At 37.6% G+C, this 27,963-nt stretch overlaps 1 protein-coding gene across 6 annotated transcripts in view; it reads left to right on the top strand.

Moving 5' to 3' along the window:
* The window catches only part of lpp (LIM domain containing preferred translocation partner in lipoma), a 219,919-nt gene that overhangs the window by 95,844 nt on the left and 96,112 nt on the right, over positions 1–27,963 (top strand). For all 6 annotated transcript variants that reach the window (XM_053498230.1, XM_053498224.1, XM_053498227.1 and 3 more), the window contains one exon: positions 17,545–17,651. In XM_053498230.1, coding sequence (XP_053354205.1) covers positions 17,545–17,651 — 107 coding nt within the window. The remainder of the gene's footprint in view (positions 1–17,544; positions 17,652–27,963) is intronic.

Here is a 27,963-nt window from a genome sequence, read left to right as displayed (position 1 = left end):
TGCACAGGGTTCTAATAATAGTAGAAGGTCTTTTATACCTTTTTCCAGACGGATCATTACACTCTGTTCCTTGAACCAAAGTCCAATTTAGAGAACTCTCAATCGTGGTGAATGATTCGGGTATAACGTAGGCCTAGTACACACATTCATCATGGGATTTTCCCTTCATTGAAGGGGAAGGGGCTTAAAAAGTACACAACACCCCACCCTCCCCCAAACCCCTCTGCTCATCTAACACGAACAGCATGTTCTACCCTAATGATAATGCAAGAGCAAAAATAAAAACAACAAACACAACGTTGCCTGGCAGCACGCTATATAAAAATATCTACGGTACAGTATACTTCCTTTTTTTTTTTTAATACTAAACTGCCAGGTCTCAGAACAGACAGTTCTCATTACACATGTCTCCATAACTAATATTTACATCCACAGACACTTTATAACAAGTGTGTACTGTAAGTGATGCATTCCTGTACTGTAACTCGAAACTTATTTTGATTGGCTGCAAATATAAGCATACGTTTAACTTATTATAAATATCCAGTGGTCTTAATAGATAAGAAAAACAGGTCATAGTGTCAGCTGAGGAAACCTTGTTTAGATGTTTGAAGTGAAAAGGTGTTCAAAATGATACCATAGTCGACTTATTTTTCTCTATTAGACCAGATGCAAAAGTAAATAAACACATAGGATGTTATGACTGGAAAATAGCTTGAAGTCAGTTGCTGGTTTGAAAGCATGTCTGTGATGTCGTCTTTTCCTTGTACTGTAATACAGAATTAATCCTGGGTACATACTTACATATCAGGACTAAAAGGGGGACAGGGGTAGATCAATGTCTAAGGCATTGGACATACCGGTTCAAACCCTACCAAAGGCCCACCAAGTTGCCCCTGTTTGGCCCTTGAGCAAGGCCCTTAACCCGCACCTGCTTAGATGTATAATGAGTTAAAAATGTAAGTCGCTCTGGATACGGGCGTCTGCAAAATGCCTCAAAGTTACATTTATTTTTACAGCACATTTAACACAACTTAGTTGACCAAAATGCTGTACAATTCTAAAAAAGCTGCAGACATACAGTAGAAACAGACAATAATAATAATACAATAAAATAAAATGCAAATAAAACAATATACAACAATAAAACATCCACCCTCATTAATTAATTAATTAATTAATTAAAAAAAAATTATTCATTGAGCACTGGTGGCTCAGTGGTAGGTGTTTCTCCTGCCATGCGAAAGGCCCGGGTTCGATTCCCAGCCAGTGCCCAAACCCCAGCCACTGGATGCAGTGCCGGTCCCAAGCCCGGATAAATGGGAGGGTTGCGTCGGGAAAGGCATCCGGCGTAAAACCTGTGCCAAGTTGTAGTGTGGACTGGGTATTCCACTGTGGCGACCCCTTGTTGGGAGCAGCCAAAAGACCAACAACAACAACAAGTCACACCCATGTAAAATGTGTAGCTGGAATTTCATTCCTAAATTCTTGACTCTGCTGACACTGCATATCTAATGTCCACTGAGGATGAGGCAGTTAACACAAAGAACAGCAGGTCACTCATTACTCAGAGATTTCCTGGCCCTGCACAGCATGCACCAGCCATCCCCCTGCAGAGTGTGACATTTCCAGCAACATGCCCTAATGCGTGTCTCTGTACTTCATTACACAGGTATACTTTAAACAGCATGGCACGACCAAACATGATTCTTCACAACATCACGAAAAGACATTGTTGCTCAAGTTGACAGTTGGTCATCAATTATCATGTCTCGTTCTGTTTTTATTATAATCTGTTATCGTCATGTCACTGAATGTGATCCCTCGCTAGTATTCTAAGTGACTCTAGAGAGCTTTTCTGCTTTTATATAATCCTAAAGCTGTATTTCAAAATAACACAAATTGTAATATAAAAATCCTAATAAAGAAAGAGGCAGCTTTAACATAATAATGGTTCTATCCATTCTTTAGTCATTTTATAACATAAAGTTATGTGGACACCTGACCACGTCACACTCGTTGAACTTTTTGAACATTCCCTTTCATTCCAAAGCCTTGGCACTAATACGGTTTTGCTGGCATGTAGTCAGCGTTCCTGTTTATCTCATAACGTTTCATCTCATGATGAAACAGGTTTAGGCCTTTTTATGCCAGTAAATGGAAATCATAAAACAAAGATATTCTAGACAACCATGTCCATGCCATGCCTCTCTGTGGTAAGGGTTTGGGGAAGGGGTCATGGTCAGGCATTCACATAGTTCTGGCAATACAACAATTTTTACCAAAAAGAAAAACTCAAAGTTCTAGATCTGCTGAATTAATAAAAACTTTAGAATGTAAGGTCAGAGAAACAGCTAAACATTTTACAGGTAGATATGAAAACCTTGAGCCTTGCTGTGCTTTTAGTCCTCCAGACGGACAATCGGAATGTGAACAATACCGCTCACGTAGTTGCTATGTTTGTATGTGTCATGTGTCAGGCATAACCCTGGCTCAAGGCTAGTTGACAAAGACCCTTTACTTTCCTCTGCTTCTTTTTAGAATGAATTTACATAATGTTCGCAGGTAATGTGCAAATCTAGCATAATCTGCAACACAAACCTGTTTATTTTTAATATAGTTTTCTCTACCATCCTTTTTTTTCCAGGGGAAATGAATAGTTTGAATTGTTCATGCAATCCTGTTACTGTGCTCTTCTCTGCTTTCTTGTATTGTTTAATGCTAAGACTCGCATTCTAAGAGCTCAGATGGGGATTTAGTTTAGAGACCGAACCAAGCTTGTAATGGAGATGTTTTTCGAGGAACCACAATACAGGCTAGTATCAATGATTTGAAGGTTTTCAACAAGAAATGATACAGAATGTATAAATTCACTCGTTTACTTAATATAATGTAATATCATGTTGAAGGCATGTATTTAGCCATAATTATAAATGTATGTTTTTTAGGTTTTCCTCAAAAGCACTTTCAAATGAAGCCCAGGATTTCACTTCTTTAACCCAGTGAAATGTCAAGTAGCCACGTTAATTACGTGCTGCAACTTAACTTGTGTGCTCCAACGATTTAATCATCGACGCACAATTTTAACCTGCCAAGATATTCAGTGACATTTACTCTAATTATATTATATTACTAGATCTGCCAAAGATCAAGTAGGAGCTCCTCAATTTAACATCAGTGTAATCTAGTATGAGTTATCATTTAAATATGTTAAATACTCCTCAATTAACCATCCACATACGATTCTGGAATGATTCGCGTAGGTGTTTCAAATACTTCAGAATTAGCTGACAATGTCCGGAAACTCTGATGGTTTTCTTTTTTTTTTTTACCATCTTGCATGCTTGTGCAACACATTAAGAATGAGATGAATTAGGGTAGATCGATTGTTTGGTGGTGGTGCATCGATGATTTCATTAATGTTGCCACCTCTCAGCTTCAGGGTTTCCAGTTTGGGCCTGAGGTAAGGTTACCGTTCATGGGGAGATCGGCACATTCTCCACGTACCATGTGGGTTTTCTCACAGGTTCTCTGGTTTACTTCTACCTACAAAAAACAGTAGGTGGTTAACCATTTTTAACATTTGACTTTGTGTCCAGGGGAGTGTGTGTGTGTGTGCGCGAGCGTGTGTGAGTGCATAGTGCCATATAAAAGAATGTCCAATTAAGGGCCATGGTGTATTCCTACTTCATACATGGTGTTCCTGAGATCCAACGTTTTTTTTTTTTGTATTTATTGTAGTGTTCTTAGAACGTACCCAAAGGTGTTGTTGAAAATGATTATTCGAGCACGATTGGAGAATGAGCCTGCATGGCAGAATGTCTAACACCACACCGCTCATACAGTCCAGGGATGAAGGATTTATGCTTTGTATGACTCTTGACTCCGAAGCATCAAAAACAGCTCACGGTGGCGGGGTGGCATAATGAAGCTTAGTTTCATGCTAAGCTCTGTGTATGGGATTTCTTAGTGATGTCTTTGCAAGTGAAAATATCTAGAATATAATTTTCTAATGTTTCTTAATATATGATTACCACAAACCACATACAGTATAAGATTATTCTGGACATGTTTTTAGGTGCTTAAAAACAATATATTTACAACTAAAGCTTTGTAAAAATTTGTCTAGAAAGATGATTAATGATTTATATTTGGTTTGCTGTAATCAGAGATTTAGAAACAACAGATAAATTTGACTTGGTACAACACAGTGGTACCTCGCATACGAATTTAATTCATTCCAGACGTGAGTTCTTAAGGGGGAACTTCTTAACGCGAAACGCATTTTCCCATAGGAAATAATGTAAATGCAGATAATCTGTTCCAGCCATCCAAAAATCTTACCAAGTTTATCAATTCCAACACTATACTCATATTTTTGCTTATAGAAACAAGCTAAACAATTTGAAAAGTGGCAAAATGGCAAAAAAAAAAAAAGGTACCAAACTATTAGATAAGTAGATTTAGCGCAAAACAACGAAAAAAGTTTAACATTAATTAAGCAAAGAAGAAAAACCCAGTTTTATAATTTTATATTAGTTTGAAATAGAAATTTTAATGTTTTACCATCATTTATTTATTAATATTTTCATATATTCATTGAAGGGGAAAAATTACAGTGTAGCTGTGCTTGAATATACAGTAGCTGTGCTGATTATCCTCATGACTATAAAATAAAAGCAAAGAAAAACCCATCTTATAGGTAAAGTCTCACTTGCTCACAGATGGTGTTAAAACTTGGTTTCTTGATGAATAACTAGAGGAATGAAGTCATCGTGAGAAACATGGTCTATCTCACTGCGACTTTTTCTGATTTTGCTCACAAAGAAGGAGTTAAGTATGTGTTATATGCCAAGCTTTGATCTCGCTCTGTCTTTCCTTTCTCTCACACCGGGTGATTGTCGGGGAACAGCGGAGTTCTCGTAAAGGACATGAGAAAGTGGCGAGCGCGTGTACATGCCACAGAAGCCAAACGTCACTGATTTGCCCACACAGTGTGTTTCTGAGCACCGAGTTGAAATCTGAGCCGAATATGTTCCACTTGTAAGTTTCTTTTTCGTGTGTCTCTTGAACGTTGTGGTTAATGTGGCTCCCGAGAGCGCTTCTGTTCATCAAATCAGTCAGCATTTAGGATTTTGTTTTTTCTATGTATTATAAAATTTGAAGGTTAGATATTCTCTCTTTGTATTTCCACTATTCAAGCGTTCATTAATTTGCAGGCAACTCCAGAATGGGTGGCATTCTTATTAAAAAGAGCAAATATATTTCAAGCATTTGGTGTTTTTTGGAGAGAAACTAAGAGCATTGAATCTGAAGAATCTGAATCCCTTTGGATTTCAGTCTTTAAATTATTGCAGTACTCACCTTGCGTACACTGCTGATCTGTTACATAGTCTTTATATTGCAGTCTTTATACCTTTTGTTCATGTCTACTTCCTGTAAACAAAATGTACAGCGTCGTTATGTATTGTATGTCTGCACTTCTGAGAGCCAGAATCAAGTTCTTCGGCCAATAAATGTGATTCTGATAAAAATAAAATTTTGGATACATTTGATCCCAGTCTTGTGTTCTAGAGCAATTTCAGTGTTTATGAAGTTAGATGTACAGTACAGTATGTTTAAAGTCATTATGTTGTTAAAAGATTCATCTTTCATTAATTTCGACCTTATGACGAAGGGCAGACAGATTTGGAGTTAAAATTCACCCAGCCTATACTTTAAAGAGTTTGAGGGCTTTTGATTCCTGTACAATACGTGCTGATGATGTACTTAGTCGTGAAAGATCAAGTTTGCTTCCAGTTGCGACTGAGGAAGTTGTTGTAGAGGTTGTTTGCAATCATGCGGCATTTATTATGACATGCGATATCCCTCTGGACGAGCTGAGGGAAATTCATATTGCACTAGTTTAGATAATATTTCCAAAATGGTTAAAACTGATGGTCACCAAATATTTACGCTGTGGTCGTTATGTTATAAAGAGACGGCATTTTACAAAAGAATTGAAAGACATGCCTGTTTTCGCATGGGACTACTGGACGGAAGGTCTTAGGTTTAAACCACAGCATCACCAAGTTGCTACTGTTGGGACCTTGCACAAGGCCCTTAACCCTAAACTGCCATAAAACTGAGATTAAAAATGTAAGTCGCTCTGAATGAGGGTGTGTGCCAATGCCGTAAATGCAAATTTGGATGTACCTTGTTTACTGGGTGTGACATGTTGCTTGCCTGTTCGTGTCCTCATATTGTTCTGTAACCTGTCAATCAAGTTGACGGTTTGTTTACATTCATCTGTCTTTTGTGTAACTCTTACAGCATGTACCGTAGCACCTGATTTAAGTGTCAGTGGTGTTTCTTATACACTAGCTGTTGCTTCACACAAACACACATACCCAAGCAAGATAAACTAAGCAAAAAACACGGTTAAACTTCATAGGGAGTTGTCTTTACTACAGTACAGGGGTCTAAGGAAGACGTATAATATGTGCTATGTTTAACAAAGTGATTTCTGTACATACATACACGCACACACACACACACACACACATTATCTTACTCCACTTGTACTTCTGAACGTACACAAATATTCTTGCTGGAGATTTTCGATCATTTAAAAATAAATAAATAAATAAATAAATAAACCCCTCTCGTTATGAGCATCTACCCGTGGTGCTCGATCTAATCTTCTCGTGGGTTATCTGTTTCATCGAGCTGTTCTAAGCAATCATGAGCACTCAAACTAAAGGTATTTAGAGAGCTTTATAGCAATAGTGCCTCCTATGTAGCAGATCATTTCCTGACCTCCTGTAACAGATTGCGCAGCACAGCAGACATGACGTCATGTGTGAACAACCCATACCTTGCACCATGTTAAAACTTAGCTGATACTGTAACTAAATTAGGTGATTCTGAATCAGACCTGCTTTTTGATTAAAGGGGGAAAATTTATTAATTTCTCGATTCGTTCGAGTGGAATCTTTGAATCAGTGTACCATTTATTTTATACAGTCATTTCTAGCTATTTCTTTAAAGGCTGCCACTAATGCTGGAGTTTGACTATATTACTGTATACTATATGCCACAGAACCAGTAGTTTGCTTTCCATGATATACTGTATGTATGTGGTTTATGAAAAGGCTGAAAGAACAAAACATATCTCACCCAGTGCTTACATTGTGATCCTGATCTTTGAGCAGATTGACTGCTATCGTGCCTTAAAGATGTGTGTCACACATTTATTTCATCAAAACAGGGTCAGTTCTCAGTCTGCTTCTGGAAATATGTCATAATATTGAGTTCATTCGCCTGCAGGCAGCTACGAGCAGATTTAACCAATATGCATTACGTTTGTGTAAGCGCTGCTAAAAGGATGCGCCACACACGTGCTCTAATTATATAGACTAGTTTGGAGTTGCTAAGTTGTTTAAAATCACTACATCTGACACCCCCCTGTCCCCGATGCCCCCCCTCCGGTTATCGTTTTTCATCATCATTTAACGGGAGGAAGAATATAGATCAGGGTATGGCAGGAAGCCTGCTTTAGTGTAGTAAAGAACTGTGAGTGCTTCCTGATGAAACTGTGTGCTTACCCTGATGTGGAACATCTGGTTTTATATACTGTATTAAGATATGTCGCAACTTTTCGAACCGTTTTTAACCTGTCTTTCTAGTTCGTCTTTTCTCTGCGGCCTTGTGTTTTCTTTCTGTCTTGTCGCTTGGCTGGTCATCAGTTAAGTGTCTACCGGTTGTTATGTCACTGTCACACACACACACACACACGCATGTCACTGTGGGGAGATGACAGGAAACCCAGCGATGAGAATCTCACCGTTCCTATAGAAACCCCAGGCTTGCTCTGCCTTTTAGATAAAAAGATCTTCAGATCAGACAAAACACTTCACAAAACACTTCACAACCCTCCCTGTGCCTCTTCTGTAACTGAGCTATGTGCCGATGATAATTGTGTATATGCAGCTGTCCATCCGGTACGACTTTTCACTCTTTTTTTTTTTTTCTGTCCAATAAATTATTATTGTGCTCTTCAGTACTGTTATGTCGGGTGTCTCGGAACAATGCTATTTGCATTGTTATTCCAAGAAAATGAAACTAAATCCAACAAAACAACAACAAATAAGATTAGCAACTATTATTTATATAATAAAATCATTACATCATCTTTCTTTTAATACATTTTTATGTATTTTTAGTAGGATGTAAGTTTTGCAAAAGTTTCTTTAAAGTAGTGAAAGTCAATCACAGTCCTAGTCTGTGATTAATCATTCAGGCCATTTAAGGAGTTCCTGGGAGGCCAGTGTTTCAGACATAAAGCAGGCAGTCCGATTGTGGCTCTGGCTTACTGAGAACCTTTCTGACATGATGGGATTTAAGCACTAGTGAACTCCTGTCCTAAGTCCATTAGTGTATCTGGGGCTTATATAGAGAAATGAAGGTAGATTTTTAACGTGCTCTGTTATTTTGTGCAATCAAAAGTCCTAGTTTGACCCCTGCATCAATGGGCTTAATTTTTATAACGAATAATATTAGATATTAAAAGCAGTATTTGTAAAACATCGAGGAATCTGGGTTCTTTTAAATTAGACAGTACTGATAAGTTTTAAAATGCTTAAAAGAGATTTTTCTTTGTCTCAATAGACTATAATATAATAACTACCAACCAGTGAGGGTAAAGGCGTGTTTCCTCTGAGACGGGTAAAATCAGTCAACCACACCTTCTTGAGCATCATGGGGTGACTTAACACATTTGGAGAAAGGTGCTGTCAGACCCAAGGGCGATTCTGCTTCTTTGGAAGTCCTAATTTTTTTCAGGTTGCACCACTCAGGATTTTTAAAACGGTGTAGGAATCACAGCAGAAATAAAGTATAAATGCAGCACATGGGTTAAGGAGTGAATAGTTTTGATGAACATATCATTTAAGCACTGTCCATGTGGCTGAAGATTCTCTTTTGATAATAATCTAGGGATTATTATAATTTATAATAAAAATAATTTATATACCTTAAACAGATGGTCATCTGGTTATTGTCTATAGTGCTGCAAATCAAATTAATGCGCATTTAATCTCAGTCAAACAACCACCATATGGAGTTTATCTCTTTGCATCACTCTCCTTTTCCTATGAACTTAGTGCCAATTATTTATTTATTTATTTATTTATTATTATTTGTTTAAAGCTGGGTACATTTTGACTTCGTTATTTCTTCTTCTACTTTAAATTCCCTGTATACTTCCCCCCCCAAAAAAAATAAAATAAAATAAGACATATCCACTTTTGAACTTGAAGCCCCCGGGGTCTCTCTCTCTTTGACCTGTTTTTTTTTTTTTTTTTTTTTAAGAAAAGCTAGTATTCCACTTTCCTCGGCAGCCGCTCAGTCTTACCCACCTGACATTCCTCGACTCTATTTTTGACTGTTGCACTGCATTACACTCTGCTGAACTCAGCATATAGGCTTTATAATGCAACATGGTGCCCATTACTGCTATCCTCCACCCTTATCCAAAATGGTTTAGCTATGTAGTGTACCTTCATACATGATAGTAAAAAATACAGTATTTATGGCAAACTGCGTAACGGATTAAACACTTTCGTTATGCTGTTTTAGGAAAATGTATGACGTTATACGGTATACATTCATAACATTGCGCTCGTGATTACATGGCATAAGGCTCCCGCTATTGTCTGGCAGACTTGCCTACTGTATGTCTGGCACCTATTTTACCCGCTGGACCATGGCGTTAATCAGTGCCATTACACAGAAAAAAATATGTATATTTGCATTCCATTACATTATATCTTATTTGCATTACATTAGATATCATAATTGGCCAAAACAAAACTGCTGTTGGAGAGGTAGCATTTTTTAAAGTTAACTATACAGATGGCATCATTTGTGTGATACTATATTTACCTAGTTTGTCTTGCGAGCCAGATTTCTAGCATTTGCTAGAGAGCCTCAATGCGTTACATCATCACACGAGGCCAAGAACCACCTGCTTTCACCGAAAGAGGCAATCTGTTTGACATGGCAGATGGCCAACCACAGACAATTTTCCCAAAACAAAAGATCTCAGTTACTCACCACTAACTGCCTCAGACAAAATCCTGTAACTTTTAAAGACATAATTCTTTTTTAAAGACTTTTTAAATCTCGTCAATAAATCTTGCAAAACCTTTCAACATCCTGAATCTTGCAGCCAGAAATGAAAAACTACAGTATGTGGGACATGGATGTGGCATCTGAGTCACTATAAAGACTTTTCGTTATAGCTGATGCACTCATAGACTGTGATACTGTACAGTGAATGCAGAAATCTGCAATTTCAACTTTTCAAACATGGGGTGGTCTTTTCAATAGTTACTTTCCTGTCTACAGAGTAATGTCAGATCAACTTAGCTGCTCACACTATGCGTTCCCTTTCTTTCTTCTTTTAAGACGCAGGATTTGCTTTAGATCAGTTAATATACAGACATAGTACTTGTTTAAACCTATAACATTGAGCATACTGACCACTGTTTTGAAAGGGTTTATCAGAGTTAGTTATCACTAACCAGCCATTAGCCAGTTTGCTTGTTGCTAAGCTAGTTGCTATTGTCCACTGGCTAGCTTGTTGCTATGACACCCCCTGGATGCTGGCTGACTGAGTGTTTACAGATGCGAGTACTACATACTGTATACACCGATCAGCCACAGCATTAAAGCCATCTAGGTTTTGGGTTCCCCACCAGGCCACTAGTGCAGCTCTGTCTCCTCCATCAACTCCGGGCTTCACAAGAACTCTGGGGTGTGCTGTGGTGTCTAGCACCAGCGGATTCTGTGGGTTGTGGGCTGGAACCTCCGTCGATCTGACTTGTTTGTCCAGTGCATCCCATTGGTGCTTGATCGGATTGGGACATGGGGAGTTTGGAGGCTGGGTCAGTGGTATTCCTTTCCCATGTGTGACAAACTGTGATGTTCTGGTGCACATTTATGGTGGCCAGAATTGACTTTTTTGGACAATTTGTGCTGCATTGACTGGACAGGCATTTGGTCCATGCTGGAATGGGTGAGCTTTGATCACCAGTTTGCGTTTGGTACTGTATGTGAATGTTATGGCTGATCGGTGTATAGTGTGTGCTATTCCCCCCTAGATATACGGCCATGGTAAAATGAAAGTACACTTAAATTCTGTTTTTATTTATCATGGCCTTATTAATAGCTGTGTTGTCCTCACCAACTTTTAGGAACAACTAAAGATGATAATGATGATAAAGAAAACACTACCACCACAGATATCAATGTTTAGTCATTGTAGTTTGGACAATAACACTGCTGCTGGCACACACATCATTTAATTCCATACTTCATGTTACACTCATACTGCTGTCATACCCACACACCATATCTTTACCCTTTTATAGTTTTATATATTTAGACAATTACGCTCTGCACATCTCATGTAGTGTATTTTTACCCATTCACTTAATCTTCGGGCATTTCATTTTTTTCTATGTGCAGGATCGCGGGGGTAAACTCCACGCACCTGGACCCAAGGCAGTAGTCTAACAAGGAACCTTAAGGCCCCATTTTGAAAAACTCATTCATGCTCCGTTTTCTTTTATTCTTGCCATGAAAGCCAAACTTGTTGGTCACATGATGTAGCTATTTTTTTCCTTTAAACTGGCAATCAACTGAATGTACTGGGACACCCACCCAAAAATTGGCAACTGTTTGAAATGCTCTTCATTTGTAAATGTTGCTGTTGTTGGTCTTTCGTCTGCTCCCGGCAAGGGGTCGCCACAGCGGAATACTCAGTCCGCACTACACCTTGGCACAGGTTTTACACCGGATGCCCTTCCTGACGCAACCCTCCCATTTTATCCGGGCTTGGGATTAATGTATAATTGTGAATTTCAAATTGTACTGTATGGCGGTAGCCTTGTACCCCTTAAACTCCAGAGTGAAAAACAGCAACAGTTGTTTCATTAAGGTCATGACTGGTGTTCTTTCTTCTTGGCATGATGTGGGCACATGCCTGATTGCCCCAGTATGCCAAGCTTCCAAAAGTTTCGATTTTATAGAGGTTTTTACACTTTCTTTATAACTAATCTAATAGCTAATCTCGTGCAGGTGAGGACCACACAAATGTTATGTACATGCTGATTAATAACAACAAAGGCTTAAAGAAGTGTGTGATTTCGTTTTCCCTGTGACTGTACCCTCTATTTAACCAAAGGCCTTGACTTTTTGTCTTTTTGCCGGTGTGTTAACAATTCTGCTAAGCACTTCACAGTGACTCTTTTTGAAGATCTTCCTGCTGAGAATAGCTGTTTGAATTCATCACCTTTCCACTCTTTTCACTCCCTCGCAATAGTTTAATCTCCCTTCATGTCTGATTCTTCAAACCTCCCTCTGTTGTCCCTGTGGAATTCCACTCAAATCCAAACATGCCACTTTTTTCAGCTCCTATACCCTTCCAGGAGAACGTCAGTGTACTGCTGTTTGCCGCTGCATGATGCAATGAATCAGCCATGCTGTCTGTTACAGCTAATTAAGAGAAGTGTTTATTTACCAAGCTGTTGTGGAAAGTAGTGAGAAGCTGATGAGTGATTTTGGTGGCTATATGGTGTGTATGAAGGCTTTTCCCACAATAATAAACTTTTGAGAATATTCAGTGGTCATTATTATACTCCTTTGCATATTTTTCCTATAGGTGAAAAAGAAACACAATTTACAGTATATCTTCGTATTTAATCCTTCCAGATCGATAATAAGAACAATAATGTGAATTTTCTCTCTCTCACTCTCCCCATACACATATGTATATAAAGGGGAATTGCTTTGTCTTGGTTATACAGTTGCTTTGATTAATTTACCCGGGGAAAAAAGGAAAAAATTAGATTAGACAAAAAAAAAATTAAATAAAAAAAATCTAAATTTAAAGAAAAATAACAATAAATAGAAATAAAAATAGAATTAAATATAGCACACAATAAGTTACATATTGCAATGAAAATAATGAATATACCGATATTGCACTTGAAATGTAGTGTAAATAAAAAGAAAGAATATAAGGTTAAAGATAAAAATAAGCTGATTAGCTTTAATGTAACCAGTGTTGATATTATTATTATTATTATTATTATTATTATTATTATTTCAGGTTGAATTTCTGACTGCAACAAAAACGAAACTTCTTAATTTGTTTTTTTGTCAAACTGTAATTTGACAACATTATACAGTATTGGTTTCTATTGGATTTCTGGCTAAATATTAGGAAATTGTAAAAGATTTACCTAGTTCATGAGATTTTAAATCTTCCATCATTTCATCTTATTACAATCAATAGGAAAAAGAAAAGTTTTTGTTTACATCTTGTTTACACAAAGTTGTAGGTCTTTTTATTGTCAGCCAAGTACATTCCCGGTTCAGTAATCGGAGAATGAATCACATATGAGAAATGGAAATTAATATCCATTGGTACAGGTGTTTGTTTACATTGAGCAAGTAGCTTATTAGTTGCTTATTTTAAAGTTGGTTAATGATTCTCCCATATAACTCTTTATAACATCGCTTTCACCCAACATTTGGATTTCACTTATGGTTAAACTTTGGGCAGATACCCAAGTACAGTACTGCAAAAGTTTCATTTAAATCTGTCCATCTAGTTTTGCGAGATGCTGTGACAAAATCTAGCTAGACAGGCAGACAGACAATTTTCTGAGACTGCTTTTGGCTCCTCCAATGTATGAAACATAGATATCATTAAAAGCGCGAGTTTTGACCAATGTACAGACAAAAATCTTTTTTATTTATATTTATGAAATATATGCTGCAACATTAACCCAGCATTTCATATACTGGCTTAGAATGAAATGCTCCAACAATGCAAAAAATAAAAAATAAATAGTCAGTTACTTATATAAAGTCTGATGACACAGGATTGTGAGATCAGGAGGCAGGTCAAGTTATATGAATCTTGTTTTTGAGTCTCCAGAAAGTTTGGTTCATGAGCTGTAATATAATGCCGAACTCTCCACAGCGTTTTTGAATCAAGTCCTTAATAATAGTTATGTTCCCAATTACAAATTAAACCTTTTATGGTGCTCTCAAATAACCTTAATTGCTGATTAGAATGCAGTGGATACAAAGCAGCCACTTGCGCATAATAACTCAATAAAGAGCAAGTGATAATGTGTGACATTAAGTAAGTGTTCCTGCTGCTTCTCTTCATCAGTGAGAGCACAGTGTTCGGGCTCTACAGTCAGCACAAATGGAACCGCTCGTATTCATGGCACGCGGCCCTTCTAATCTCCCACTGCGGCCTCTATAGCTTAGCGTAGGACCAGCAACCTGCATGACACTGTATACACATTACATGAACCAGCGTGCTATCATTTCAAGCAAAAGTGAGCTGACAATCTGTTAATTTAATTAATTATACAATTATATATTATATAATAAATTATATAAACAATTAGAAATTATATAATAAATTAGAAATTATATAATAAATTGTGTGTGTATATATTATATATATATATATATATATATATATATATATATATATATATATATATATATATATTCCCATTGAAACAACGGTCACAGTGTCTGAAGAAGTAAATGTCATGCCAATTATCAGTCACTGTCTGTTTAGGGAGCACCAAGCTAGATATACAGAAGTAAAATCACTTAGCGTTCTAAAAAAATTATAAAAATATATATTAGATGATAAAGATTGCTCTTTACCAGTTTGCCAGAGCCCTCATTAAAAAACAAAAAACAAAAAAAATCCAGAAGATCTCCAAGTCTATTCACCGCTTAAATTTTTATTAATAGATAAATAGGAGTTTATTAATAGATTAATAGAAGTTTCTATTAGCCTTCAACATTACCTATGCTATATAACATGAAATTGTATTTCCAGCCAGGATCTAGAAGTATTTGGACAAGGACGCAGAAAAGGGGAGTGCTACCATCAGTCTTGTGTCATGCCAACAGTAAAGCATTCTGAGACCATTCATGAGTTGCTTCTCAGCCAAGGGAGTGGGCTCACTCACCATGATTAAATGATGGTGCGAAAACATCCTCCGAGAGCAACTTCTCTCAACCCGTCTCAACTCCCCAGACCTTAATCCCATTGAAAACTTGTGGTCAATTCTCAAAAGGCAGGTGATAGTTATCAGTCTACCTGACTGATAGTAGTCGCCTTGATGGGGAAGTGCCCTAATGATGAATTGGCACTGGAAAAATCACCCCAATAATAATAATAATAATAAAAGGAATATTGCAAACATTAATGTGTCAATAAAAGCCTTTGACACATAATTATATTTCAGTACACTATGGTAACATCTGACAAAGATCTAAAACACTGAAGCAAATGAATATTTGTGTCATTCTCAAAACTTTTATCCACAGCTGTATAATTTACACCACTGCAATGATCAAAAGTCGATCAAGATCAAGATTTTCATCTTTTATTCAAGAAATTGTGGACTTGACTGCTCTAAAATAGCTTTTAAGTTTACTCCTTGAACCATATCATAAACACTAAGAGCTACTACATCAACGACATGATAAGTGACTCCATAATGACTGTCGTCTTTCAAAAAGCTTATAGAATGTGCAGGTTTCCATGCCTTTAAAGTTATTAGAAAGTTTAGTTTGAAGCAGCTAGTGGTGAGTAGCAGCCAAGCAGTCTCATTCTGTAAAAGTAGGAGTTCTTGGCCACATTTAATAATGAAATGTAGTCTCTCTAGTAAGAGCTAGATGTCTGACTTAGGATAATATTTCTGGCATCAGCTATCGTCCATTAGAGCAATGGAATGGGTACAGTAAGTGATCGTGGTGACTTGGCATGATAATGTAGTTGACTCAAGGTGTGTGCTCAGCTTTTTACAGGAATCATTGATTTTTGTCAAGTACTGTAAGATTCTAGTAACAGAATCGTCTAATTAAAACATAAAACACAGTAGTCCATTTTTTAACTTAAGACACAATGCACTCTTCCAAAATTACCTAGAAGTCAATCTAAGAAATGCTTGCTCGCAGTGTAAGAAATTACACTCACACCGTTTGCACAAGCTATTCTAAAGGCTGCTTCTATCCCTGGATAACGATAAGCAGTTAATGTATAGAATTAAATGTATAGGTGAGGTAGGCCGGCCTGTTACTGCAGTTATGGCATAGGATCAAGGCTCTGCTCTAAGCATTTTGCATTTAAGACTTGGCATTTGCCTCGAGCCCAGCTCGTATATAGAAAGCCTACTGTATGAGCAACAGAAATAGTTTTGAGGTATTGGTGAAGAGCACAAGCTTTATTACCCGAATCATTACTGTACTTTTTTCACTGCAACATTTTCTGTTAACATTGTCTATTTGCATTTACGCATTTGGCAGACAGCTTTATCCAGAGCGACTTACATTTTTAATCTCATTATACATCTGAGCGGTTGAGGGTTTAGGGCCTTGCTCAAGGGCCCAAAAGGGACAACTTGGCGGTCGTGGGGTTCAAACCTGGGATCTTCCGAACCATAGTCCAATGCCTTAACCAATGACTGCACAAAGGTGTCTTATTAGGGCCAGTGAAGGAGGTAGGAGAAAGAACAAGTGATAAAGGTTGACGCACAGGCTTTTAGGGATGTTCTTTTCTAGTTTATGACCACATAAGAAGTCTTACTGAGTAGTGGTAAGTGGAGAGGTCATGGACTTTTTCCATAAAATTCAGCATTGAAGCTTTATAGCACTGAGCGCCGTGTTAACTTGTGTCTAATTCATGGTTACAGATTTTACTTGGTCAGTGGTTTTAGTTAGCCACTGCTGCATGACCACAGTGCTTTAATCTGCTTAGTAGACTTTGATAAACCACATCAGTGACATTGGTTAATATTCTCGTGAAACCAAATACCAAAAACATGGAGGAAAACAATTTTTTGGACAAATTTCAACTTAGACGGAGCATGGCTTAAAAACCCTGTTTAGGTTTATAGGCACTAAATCGCAAGGCACTATTATAGTTTGATCTTTAGGGGTACACAGTCAATTCATTTTCTCTAGAATGGAACTGGGAGTACAGCCAAGCAGGATCTAGTTTAGAGACAGGATCTTCCTAAAACCTGAAACCTCCAGGGCAACCCAATCCCAGGATTAGTGCTGGACTTTAGAAACCTGCGTTTGGCATGTTGCCGCACTCGTAGCTGGACAAACATGAGGTTCAACCAGTTTTGATTGTCATAATTACTTGATTATTGATGTTTTGGTACAAGTTAATCAGTTTATCACCGTGATACATGTGTGTGTGTGTGTGTGTGTGTGTGTGTGTGACAATAGTGTATGTACACACAAGTGCTTTATGATTTAATATAAGACCTCTGTCTGGAAAACATAAAATGTAGTCTTTTTTTTTTTTTTTTTTGCACCCCCTTGTTGTAATGCAGATCCCGAGCTGCTTTAGTGACATTTTTCTGCTTATTTGTTTTCCTTAAAGTATTTCACCTACTTCTTTTATGATCATTTTTTTACGGATTTGTTTTCTCCAATCAACAGGTGACTACCCTCCACCACCTCCCCCCGTAGTGGACACCAGCGGTTTGCCGTCTTCTTCATCCTTCCCCCCTCCTCCACAGATGGATGAGAGCTCTTTCGGATTTCAGGTGAGACTCTAATGGACACCCACGCACATAAGTGTCCTCGTAGCATCTTTGTGTCTTTCAGAACTATTTGTAACGATGCTGCAGCTGCCATATGGCCTTGCTTATCAGACTCCGATTCATCTGACCTTTATGTAGCGGCACTCAGGCTATAGTGCAGACTGACACCTATTGGCTCACCTCAGTCACATCCGCCAGTGGAAATATTGAAAGAGACCTTTCTGGAGATATCTGACTGTATTTATTTATTTTTTAATTCAATTCAGTTTTATTTGCAGAGTGTTTCTAAGAGTAGATAAAGAATAGACTCTAAAGGAAACCCGTTCTCTTCTGGGTGACACTCAATACTGGAATTATAAATCATTGCTCTGTCTTAAATGTATAAAATGGACTGTGTGGTATGTATATATACATATGGTACAGTACTGTGCAGTTCACTTTAAGCTTTCTAAAATAGGGAAAAACAACTTTTTTTATACAAAGACAGTTGAAGGTCCTTTTTTTTAAAAAAAAAAATTGAGAGCAGTAAATATTTTGGTTGAAAATGGAGAGAATCATGTGAGAGAATCGTGATCTTAATTCCCATTATGATTAAGAAAAAAATGTGATTCACATTTTGGCAAGATTCGTGCAGCCCAATGCCAGGTTTAGCCATGGCCTTCTGGGAAAATCAATTATGCTGTCTGAATTCGGCAAAGAAATGACCAAATTAAGTTTTCTCATAGTTTTCTAATAGTGTACTAGATACACTCATATATATTTGGTTACTAATCGAAGACTATCAAGACAAAGAAATCAGAACAGCCACATGAACAATGCTCTATACACATAACAGCAAGCGAAGTTCAAATGACATTACACCGATCAGCCAAAACATTTCAGTGCAATACAATATGTATGGTATTGTGTAGGTTCCCTTTTTGTTACCTGGGCAGCATGCCTCCACAAAACCTCTGTGGGTGTGCTGTGGTGTCTGGCACCCTGGGCGTAGGCAGCGGATCCTTTCAAAGCTGTGGGTTGTGGTTTAAGGCTTCTCTGGATCAAACTTCTTCCGGCAAGCCCCATGGAAGCCTGATTGTATTGGGATCTGGGGAATTTTAACTTATACAGTAAATGCCTTGAACACTTTGCCTGCTGGGCTCCGTGCCAAGTGGGCTCTGGTCCACTGGGTGTTCTGGTGACTTTCTATCATGTGCAGTATTGTCTGTATTCAGCAGGCCTTTTTTTTCCCCACATGGGTGATCATTCGGTGATCATTGGGTGCACATGACCCTATCACTAGTTTACTGTTATATAATTAATAATCAATGTTAATGTTTTAATGTTGATCAGTGTTCATTCCAGGGTACACACCCATACACATACTCACATTCGGGCAATTTGGGAGCGCTAGTCAGCCTAATCTGCATGTCTTTGGACTGTGGGAGTACCCGGAGGAAACCCACCAAGCATGGGGAGAACATGCAAACTCCATGCACACAGACTCAAGGCAACAGTGTGAACCACTAAGCCACCATGCCTTACTCTTTTTGTAAAATTTAATAATCATTATTTAAAAAAAATTCCTAGAGCTATCTTCTTTTATTTTAAGATCACCAGAGCTGTTTGTCTCTGGGAAAGTCCACCTTCTGATTGACCATTAATCCAGCCTCTTCTGAGATAAACTGAAATAGCTTTGGACTTTTTATTTTTTTGCATTCTTAAAGACTGATATATTCTAATCTAAAAAGATTAGACTTATGTTAATAGTCATAATAAGGCATGCATTTTTGGTGCATTCATTTTATCATTAAATTATTGGATAGATGTCTGTTTACTTCTGGCATACCAGTGTAGACGATGCTGAAAGTGAGAAGTCATTTCCTATTATTCAATTTCATATTGATGTTTTTCTATAAGCAGATTACAACATAAATTATAAATGTGGAGGTAGATGTCGCATCTGTCGTTAAAATTGGTCTGAAAACTTATAATGCAGTTTTTCTTTTTTAACTTTGTTGGGTTTTTTGGGGTAACTAGATTTTAAACTCTGGTCAGTCCAGAGCTTCCTGGAGTTTTTAGATCTACAGTACTGTAGTATATACTAAGGTGAATCATAAATGATCCGCGCTCAGTTATATTTAAACTTCTATTGGTCTTATCAGTGCTTTCTGTACAAGACTACTGTCTCCCCAGTCGCTACTGTACAGGTGTGAATGTGTTACATCAGTTCATTTGTAACTGCGGTGTGAGCCAAAATGGATGTCCTGCTTGTGGTTTGCACGAAAGAAGAGCAGCGTGAAGTGATTCGTTTTTTGTGGTCTGAGGGTGTACCTGGTGCTAAAACAACTTACAGAAGAGCATAAACAGAAGCGTTTGAGCATTTGCAAACATAATTTGGACCGATACTCTAAGGAAGCTGGAAGTTTCTTAAAGAGAATCATTACTGATGACGAGACATGGATTCATCACTACGAGCTGGAGAGTATGAAATGGAAACACCCTCAATCGCCGACCAAAAAAAAGTTAAAAAGTCAACCATCAGCTGGATAATTGATGCTTAGAGTTTTCTTAGATTCTTAAGGGCCAGTATTAGAACATTATCAGGAAAAAGGATTAACAATCAACAGTGCTGTTACAGTGAGAAGCTTATCGAAGATCTGAAGCCTGAATTTCAGATTAAACGCAGAGGGCTGCTATCCAAGAGCATCGTGATCTTGCATGACACTAAGTACCTCCCATGCCTCCCCTCTGAGAGAGCTCGGCCATTTAGCTTTCTCTAGGCCTCCAGCTGCGAGAGGATACAGCATCACCCGGGAATCAAACTCACGATCTCTGGATGATGGGGCGAGCATTTTATCACTGCTCTTTATAGTCCTGATCTTGCTCTATTTGAGTTTCACCTGTTCAGTTTCCTGAAATCAGCCATAGGGAGAAGAAAGATCCACTTCTGATGAAGAAGTGAAGGAAGCAGTGCATTCTTGGCTCACAGATCAGCCTAAAACATTTTAATGAGGAAATACGCAAAGCTTGTTGAACAAAGTGTATTAAAAAAAAAAAGCAAGGAGATTATGTTGAAAAATGATGTATTTATCTTTTCTAAATGGAAGTGAAAATCAATTTTACAGCCAGAGAGCAGATAAGGCCAGGCCTTCATGCCTGTGTCCAGTGATTGAGATGATCCATGCATACAGTTACTCAGTGTATTAATGCTATACAGTCATGTGTGGAGATACAGTTAATAGAGAGTACACTATGTTTGTACAATGAAAGTATTGTTTAAAACATCAGGTTCCCAGCCTATATATAGCTTTCCTTTTTTACTTAAAAAATGAAACAAATTTTCTACGCAGGCGAAAAGGAAAAATTCTCGGCTAATTAATTTTGCAAAGTGATTACAGAGTTGCACCTCAGCTGCCTCTACACACTCCCTACTCGCTCGCTTTCATATCTACATGGCCTTATTGTATTTTGCTTTATCTAATGTTTGTAATGCTGTTTGCAGCTGTTGTAACTGGGTTATTTTACAGCATATTACATTTCTAATCATTTATCATGGTTTGTGTTTGCCAGTAAACACAACCGCTTCATGGTTAATTGCCTTGTTTGTTGGCTCTCTCTGCTTCATTAAAGTCATAAACTGAAACTGCTGATAGTAGAGACAATGCTCAGATCACACACAAAAAAAAACCTCGAATTCAAACACCAGTTGCAGGAATTCTAATAAGTGAAAATGATTATTTTTTGGGGGGGATTAATGCTGCTCCAAGTGTTAACTCTGCTTTTAATCTCTAAATTTATCGACCAAGTAAGCCATTTTTTCTTCTTCTTCTTCTTTTTTTTTTTTTGTTAAATTGTGGTTTAAAATGTTCAGATCACATTTGCACAACGATTCTTCACACTACAGTTTAGTGTTTTTGCTTCTTTTTGACGCTGAATATGAAGGCAGCAGTAAATGTGTAAGCACACCCAGATTTGGCACCATGTCATGATCTGATAAAGAGGTCTCTGATGTTATCCTTTTTTTTTTTTTTTTTTTTTCCTTTGCATGAAACCTATATAGTGTTAGACTGTGGAAAACATTTTTAAAATGTTTAAAAATCCACCCGTGAGTCATAAATTCACTTATTCGCTCATCGTCAAAACCGCTTTGTTCTGTATATACAGTAGGATCGTGGGGGTCTGGAGCCTATCCCAGGAGACTTGGGGCATTAGGCGTGGTATACTATGGATGCGGTGCCAATCCATTGCAGGGCACACAGGCACAAAAAACAAACACACACTATGGGCAGTTTGGGAACGCTAATTAGCATTATCTGCATGAGTACCAGGAGGAAAACCACCAAGCATGGGGAGAACGTGCAACCTCCATGAGGCAGGAATCGAAGCCAGACCCGGGAGGTGCAAGGCGACAGCGCTAACCACTACAGCCGCCATCAAATCATAAATTAATTGGCTCACACAGTATTTCAGCAGTATTTCACAGTATTTCTTATGTCACATGTTCTGGTTGCTTGGAAACCTGATTATGTGGAAAAAGTGGGAGCAAAAGTACTATATAGTGATATACTATAAATGTATAGTGATCTGGTTTAGTGCTCTAATATGGAGGAAATGTTTATTGCCTCGGAGGAAAGTCAGTAAGACGTTGGTGAACTTTTCTACCATGATGCGGTGTTCATTTCAAGCATTGCCTGTAAAACATATTAGAGTCGGTCTAGCCTTTTAACTTTCCCCTTTATGTTTAACCTCCGTGTGGCTGTGTGAAAGCTGAGTTAAATCCTAGTAGATTTCATTTTGCTTGTTTTCATCAGTGCTTTCACATACAGTACCTGTGAATGATAATTTATACATTCAGTACAAACTGTAGTAAGTACCATGAGCCAGATCGCATATTGGCCGATGTGTGTAATGCAGCAGGTGGTGGGGCTCGAAAAGTTTCTCTTGCATTATAAAAAAAAAAAAAATTGGGCATGTTACACCACCAGACAGTACATTGTCTTTTAACACACTGGAGCTACTGTACATACTAGATGCTCTTTCTATTCGTCTATTTGTAACTACAAATATACAAAAGGAAGTAGAATCGTCGAGATTGCCTTCGGCACCAAGAACATGTACGTGTAGGAAAAAACAGAAAGGAAGCTGTTAAAGATAAACTATTTCAGACTTAGCCGTGACCTTGACCCTATTTGGATTGATTCCAATCTCTAATCAGTTAATCTGCTGGTTACATCATACTTCTGTGTAAATTCTGCAAACGTTCAAGCACTCGCTCTTACAGTTCCGCACTAATGAGACAGGTTATTAATAAAATCCCTGGAAGCTCTGCAGATAAAGTGCGATAAAACACGGAAGGTTGTCGGTTCAGGTCAGTCCTATGAAAGGGGCAGTGTTCAGCTCTTAACCTTCGGTTGAATTGTGTACAACATTACAGTATGTGTAAAGCATCTGAGTAAAACACAATCAAAGTACAAAAAGGGGGAAAAGTCAAATCTGTGAGAAAATGCTCTTAAGGAATCTGAGTTTCTAGATTATTATTAACTCTTACAGTATCTACAAAGTTCTTTTAGGAACATAAGGAAATGTGTGGGGTAACACATTTTCAGTCTCAGAAAATTGTCAGAAAATTTAATGAAAGCTTGCAGCATTTAGCTATTTGTCTGAAGTTAAACCTGTGCCATAAATGAAATCAAAATGTAGAATAAAAAAAAAGTTACGCACAGTTTTGTGTTAGATTATGTCCGGCATCTAGCATCTATCCATCTTTTTTGCTTAATTTTGCACTTTTTCCCTTGAGGTGGTCGTGTGTTTACACATCCCTCATTAGAGAAAATCAACACGATAGATTATTGTGTATAGATGGGGTATGTGGAAGACACAGAAACGATGGGAATGCACCTACAAGCCTCCAAAATCTTTAAAAAACAGTAACAAAACATAAAACAATATGGGTTATTTCAAAAAAAAAAAAAGGAAAGTAGGTTATGAAAACTTCAAGGACAGATCAATGTTGTTATTCTTCCTAGTGCAGGAAATTTAAAAATACTTTGTCTGGTACTGCCGTTAATAAAAAGCAGGCATGTGAAGCGCCACTATGAGACAAAACACAAAGTTGAGTATGAGACAAAACGTTAGAGCAAGCATACTGTATCAGAGCAGTCTGAGATAAGGGTGTGTAATATACCTGAACTGGGCGCCCAGTGTTATATGCTAAAATGATCCCCTGGCACGGATTGTTCCCCAATCGATATACAAATATATATTACAGCATGATTTTATTATCTATATAAATAAATGGATATTGGTTAGAAATCGGTGCATATCGGTCAGAACGCTCTTTCAATAATGTCTTTGTTTCATAAATTGGCGAACCTGAAACCAGTCTCCGAACATTTCCTGTCTTTCTTCACAGCATCACACAGAACTGGCTGGATAGGATTGAATGAAATTTGCTCGATGATTTAACCTGCACCATAAATAAAATCCAAATGTTGAGGAAAAGTTGATGTTATTAAACAGTTATGTGCCGGATTTAATAATCCAGTTTAAAATAAGCTGCTAATAAACTACTTGCTCAATGTAAATAAAAACAGTACCTGTACCAAGAGATATAAATACAGACAGACATGTTCGTGAGCTTCAATCTGAAATTATAATACTCTTTCACTGATTACATTAAATCTGATCAGATTATTTTTCTCTTTGGCCTTTTAACCTCTTCTACAAAGTTTTCAGCGACTTCAGCTAGTTATAAAAACCGGAGCACAGGATCGTCTTTATGAATAACAGCAACAGTTTTGAGGTTAAAGTCTACATTACAGAGGTGAGAATATCCAAGGAAGCAAAGTCGAAAACTAGACATAATGTGTTTTTGGGAAGCGCAAATCCAACAAATCTTGCCTTGAGGGAGTCGACTTGTTAGTTCACCTTCTAAAAGTGCAGCTCATCTGTTAATGTGTGCTAAGTATTCCTATAAAAACACTAAAATGTAAATGAATTCATTTGAATCTCTGCTTTATTTGCGAATGGATGTTGTTTTTTTCGTCTTCACACGCACGTTCGTGCACGTGTCATTTTTGAAGTAGAGAGCTTAGACCACATGAGCCACAGCTTTCCCTTGTTCCAATTCTCAATGTGCTTCTTGAATGGGAGGAGAAACGGGATGTTGATTTATTTCTGTGCTTAAGCAGAACTAACAAGAGGAAGAGGTCAAAGTGCAGCGGCGAATTTGGATAAGCGAACACCACCGCAACCTAAATTCTATTGTTTTTCTGGAACTTCATGCACAGCAGTTAGAAGCGCACGTGCATGCAAATATCAGGAGCTTCTCTATTCTTTTCTCCGCAGTAAGAATCTCTCTACTTGGCACTTTTTTGTATTCCAATTCATCCTCCCGGCCGACTGTTCTGTCATTTCTGCTTTGAGCCGGAGCTGACATTTCGACCCTGCTGCTGTTATGAAGCTGATTCCTCTAACGTGTTAATTACGTCCTTCACGCGGCACTTAAGCGTACTCTGTGCCGGAGAACAGGATTCTCAATTAAACTACAAGCCTCTCTTCTGCAACAGTCCTCTTAAATATCTCACAAATTGGTCATTATTGACCCGTTAGTGGTGTAACCATGAATCAGACCTCAGTTTCCATAGGAACATACCTCCAGATGAGAGGAGCCAGAGTCTTCTCTATTATACGCCTCTAAACAGTGTTGCTTCCCGTCATTCTGACTGCTGGCTCACACTGAATGCAGACTGATGTTATAATTGGATATATGTGCGGTGGGATGCTGGGTATTTTTGTACTTTTGGGACATTCTGCGCATCTTGCCTTCCCTTTCTTAATCAGATTTTCGGTTTTAAGTTTTGTTTCCGTTTCCTGTTTAGACGCTGCTTTCAGCACGTATTATACCCCTTATAGCGTGTTTATTTAGGGTGTTGTCATCAGAGCAGGGATTTTTATCTCTTTTGCCCTGATTTGCTCTTCTTCACCTTTTCTCTCCTCTCCACTGTTTTATATACGTCTCTTCTCTTCTCTTCAGTATACATTTCTTCTCCTCTCTTTTCTCTGCTTTGTATATTTCCCTTCTCTTCTCTCCTCCTCTCCTCTCCTCTGATCTTGTATACTTTTCTTCTCTTCTCTTACATTCTCTCCTCTGTTCTGTATATTTCTTTCCTTCTTTTCTCTTCTTATCTCTTCTCTTCTTTTCTCCTCTGTTCTGTATACATTTCTTCTCTTCACTTTTTTTACCCTTCTCATCTCGTCTCCTCTGCTCTGTATACTTATCTTCTCTTCTCTTCTTCTCTGTTCTGTATACTTCTCTTCTCTACCTTTATCTTCTTGTTTTTTTCTTCTTTCCTTTTTTCTTCCCCTCTGTTTTATATACTTCTCTATTATTCTCTTCTTTCATTTCTGTTCTCCTCTCTTCTCTTCGTCTCTCTCTTCGCTTCTCTATACTTTGTTTCTGTCTCTTATTGTCTCTTCTCATCTCTTTTTCCTCTTCCTTATGCTTCTTTCTTCTTTCCTTTAATATCCTGCTTTCTCCTATCATTCTATATTATTTTGGGGTTGTTTTCTTTTTTTCCTTCTTCTAGCCTTTTATAGGCCTCTATTCTCTTTATTATTCTCTTCTTCTCGCTTTTTTGTCTGTCCATCATTTTTTCTTTATCTTTCCTTCCCTTTGCTTTCCTTGTTTCCCATCTCCCTCTGGGTGATCTCTTGTGCTGCTCTAACAGTCGCTGAGATTCTGAAACTCAGAAGTCCTTCAATTAATTTCTGCTTCATAGTTTTTTGTTAGACTTTATTAAAAGATGTTATGAGATCTTGTAGGACCAAACATTTCTACAGTTTGTAGTTAAATATCACTTAATTTCCGAAGCTTTTGCATTTGGTGTTAGTGTTATATTGTTAACATATCCGATGAACCAAACTCTGTGTTCTACGATGTTCAGAATGTTCCATCTCCACGAGTACAAATTATCTAGAGACATGTCGAGTCTCCCTCATCTGGGTCTCAACGGTCCTCTTTGGCATTACATCACAGTTAAATCGAGCATGACAGTAAAGTTAGAGGCTTTGAAAAGAGCTCCTTGTGTACGCAAAGTGTCGCGGAGGGTGAGAAATGACGCCCCGTCCACAGAAAGCGGCGCTAGAAACAGAGCAGCAGGGTTTCTCTGACGGGGAAAGAGAACGCTGTCAACATCTGTCTCCCACACCTTCATCGTCACGCCGCTTCAGAGCACTGTGACGAGTCTGTCGCTCGTTAAAGGGCAACAGTCGGAAACTGTAGATCTGCTCCCTATCCACACACTTCAGCCTGACTTAGTCTTAAAGATTTCCAATGTGATTTTGTACCACGTATCCTCTTTAATCCTAATGAATCAATATGGACTACATGTAGCATCTGATTGTAACATGGAACTGTTTCTTTTTCCATTGATTTTCATAATGGTATTGCAGTTTGGACCTTGAATATCCATTTATGAAATAGGGTCTGAATGCACAAACATTTTCTTTCTTCCTTTTTTTGCTTTGCTAAAAAACATTCAGTGCTATCATTAATATCAAGGCAATCATTTTATCAGTTTCCTTAACAAAGCTCAAACCTCTTTATTTATTTATTTATTTATTCATTTATTCATGCATTTATAAAATTTTTGTTCTTTTGACAGAATAGAATAGATTGTTTTTTGTTTAGTTTTTTTTTTTTTTACCATCGTGATATCACCCAGATGCAGATGGGGTAAGGATTGTTGAATCTGGTTCCTCTCAAGGTTTCTTCCAATTGTCATCTCAGGGATTTTTTTCCTTGCCATCATTGCCCTAGGCTTGCTCATCAGGGACACACTCGTTGTTATATCTATACTTTTTCCCATACATGTTCTAATTTAGTTCCAAACATTTTTCATTCTGCAAAGCTGCCTTGAGACAACGACTGCTGTTAAAAGTTCTGTACACATAGAATTGTACAATAATACTGAATTGAATTTTATTTTCATTGCAAACATTGACACAGTTTTATTTAATTGTCTTATTTAATATTGTTTTAATGTTATTTACTACTTAAGGTTATTAATTTATTTTTTGTTTGAATTTTGGACAGTGACCAGGTGCCTATAATAATAATAATAATAATAATAATAATAATAATTTCAATAATTACTACTGTAATTATAATTACTACTACTACTACTACTACTAATAATAATAATAATTATTATTATTATTATTATTACAGTATTATTATTATTGCATAACAATTAAGAGTTTAGTTCCCACTGGTGCTAGAAGCAGAAAAAGTATTAAAATACTTTAAAGACAAGTGATATAAGTGCAATAA

This window comes from Clarias gariepinus, chromosome 6 (assembly GCF_024256425.1).
Source record: "Clarias gariepinus isolate MV-2021 ecotype Netherlands chromosome 6, CGAR_prim_01v2, whole genome shotgun sequence".
NCBI classification, from domain to species: Eukaryota; Metazoa; Chordata; class Actinopteri; order Siluriformes; family Clariidae; genus Clarias; species Clarias gariepinus.
The sequence above is the reverse complement of the archived record's forward strand: the minus strand, read 5'-3'. Positions and strand labels throughout refer to the sequence as shown.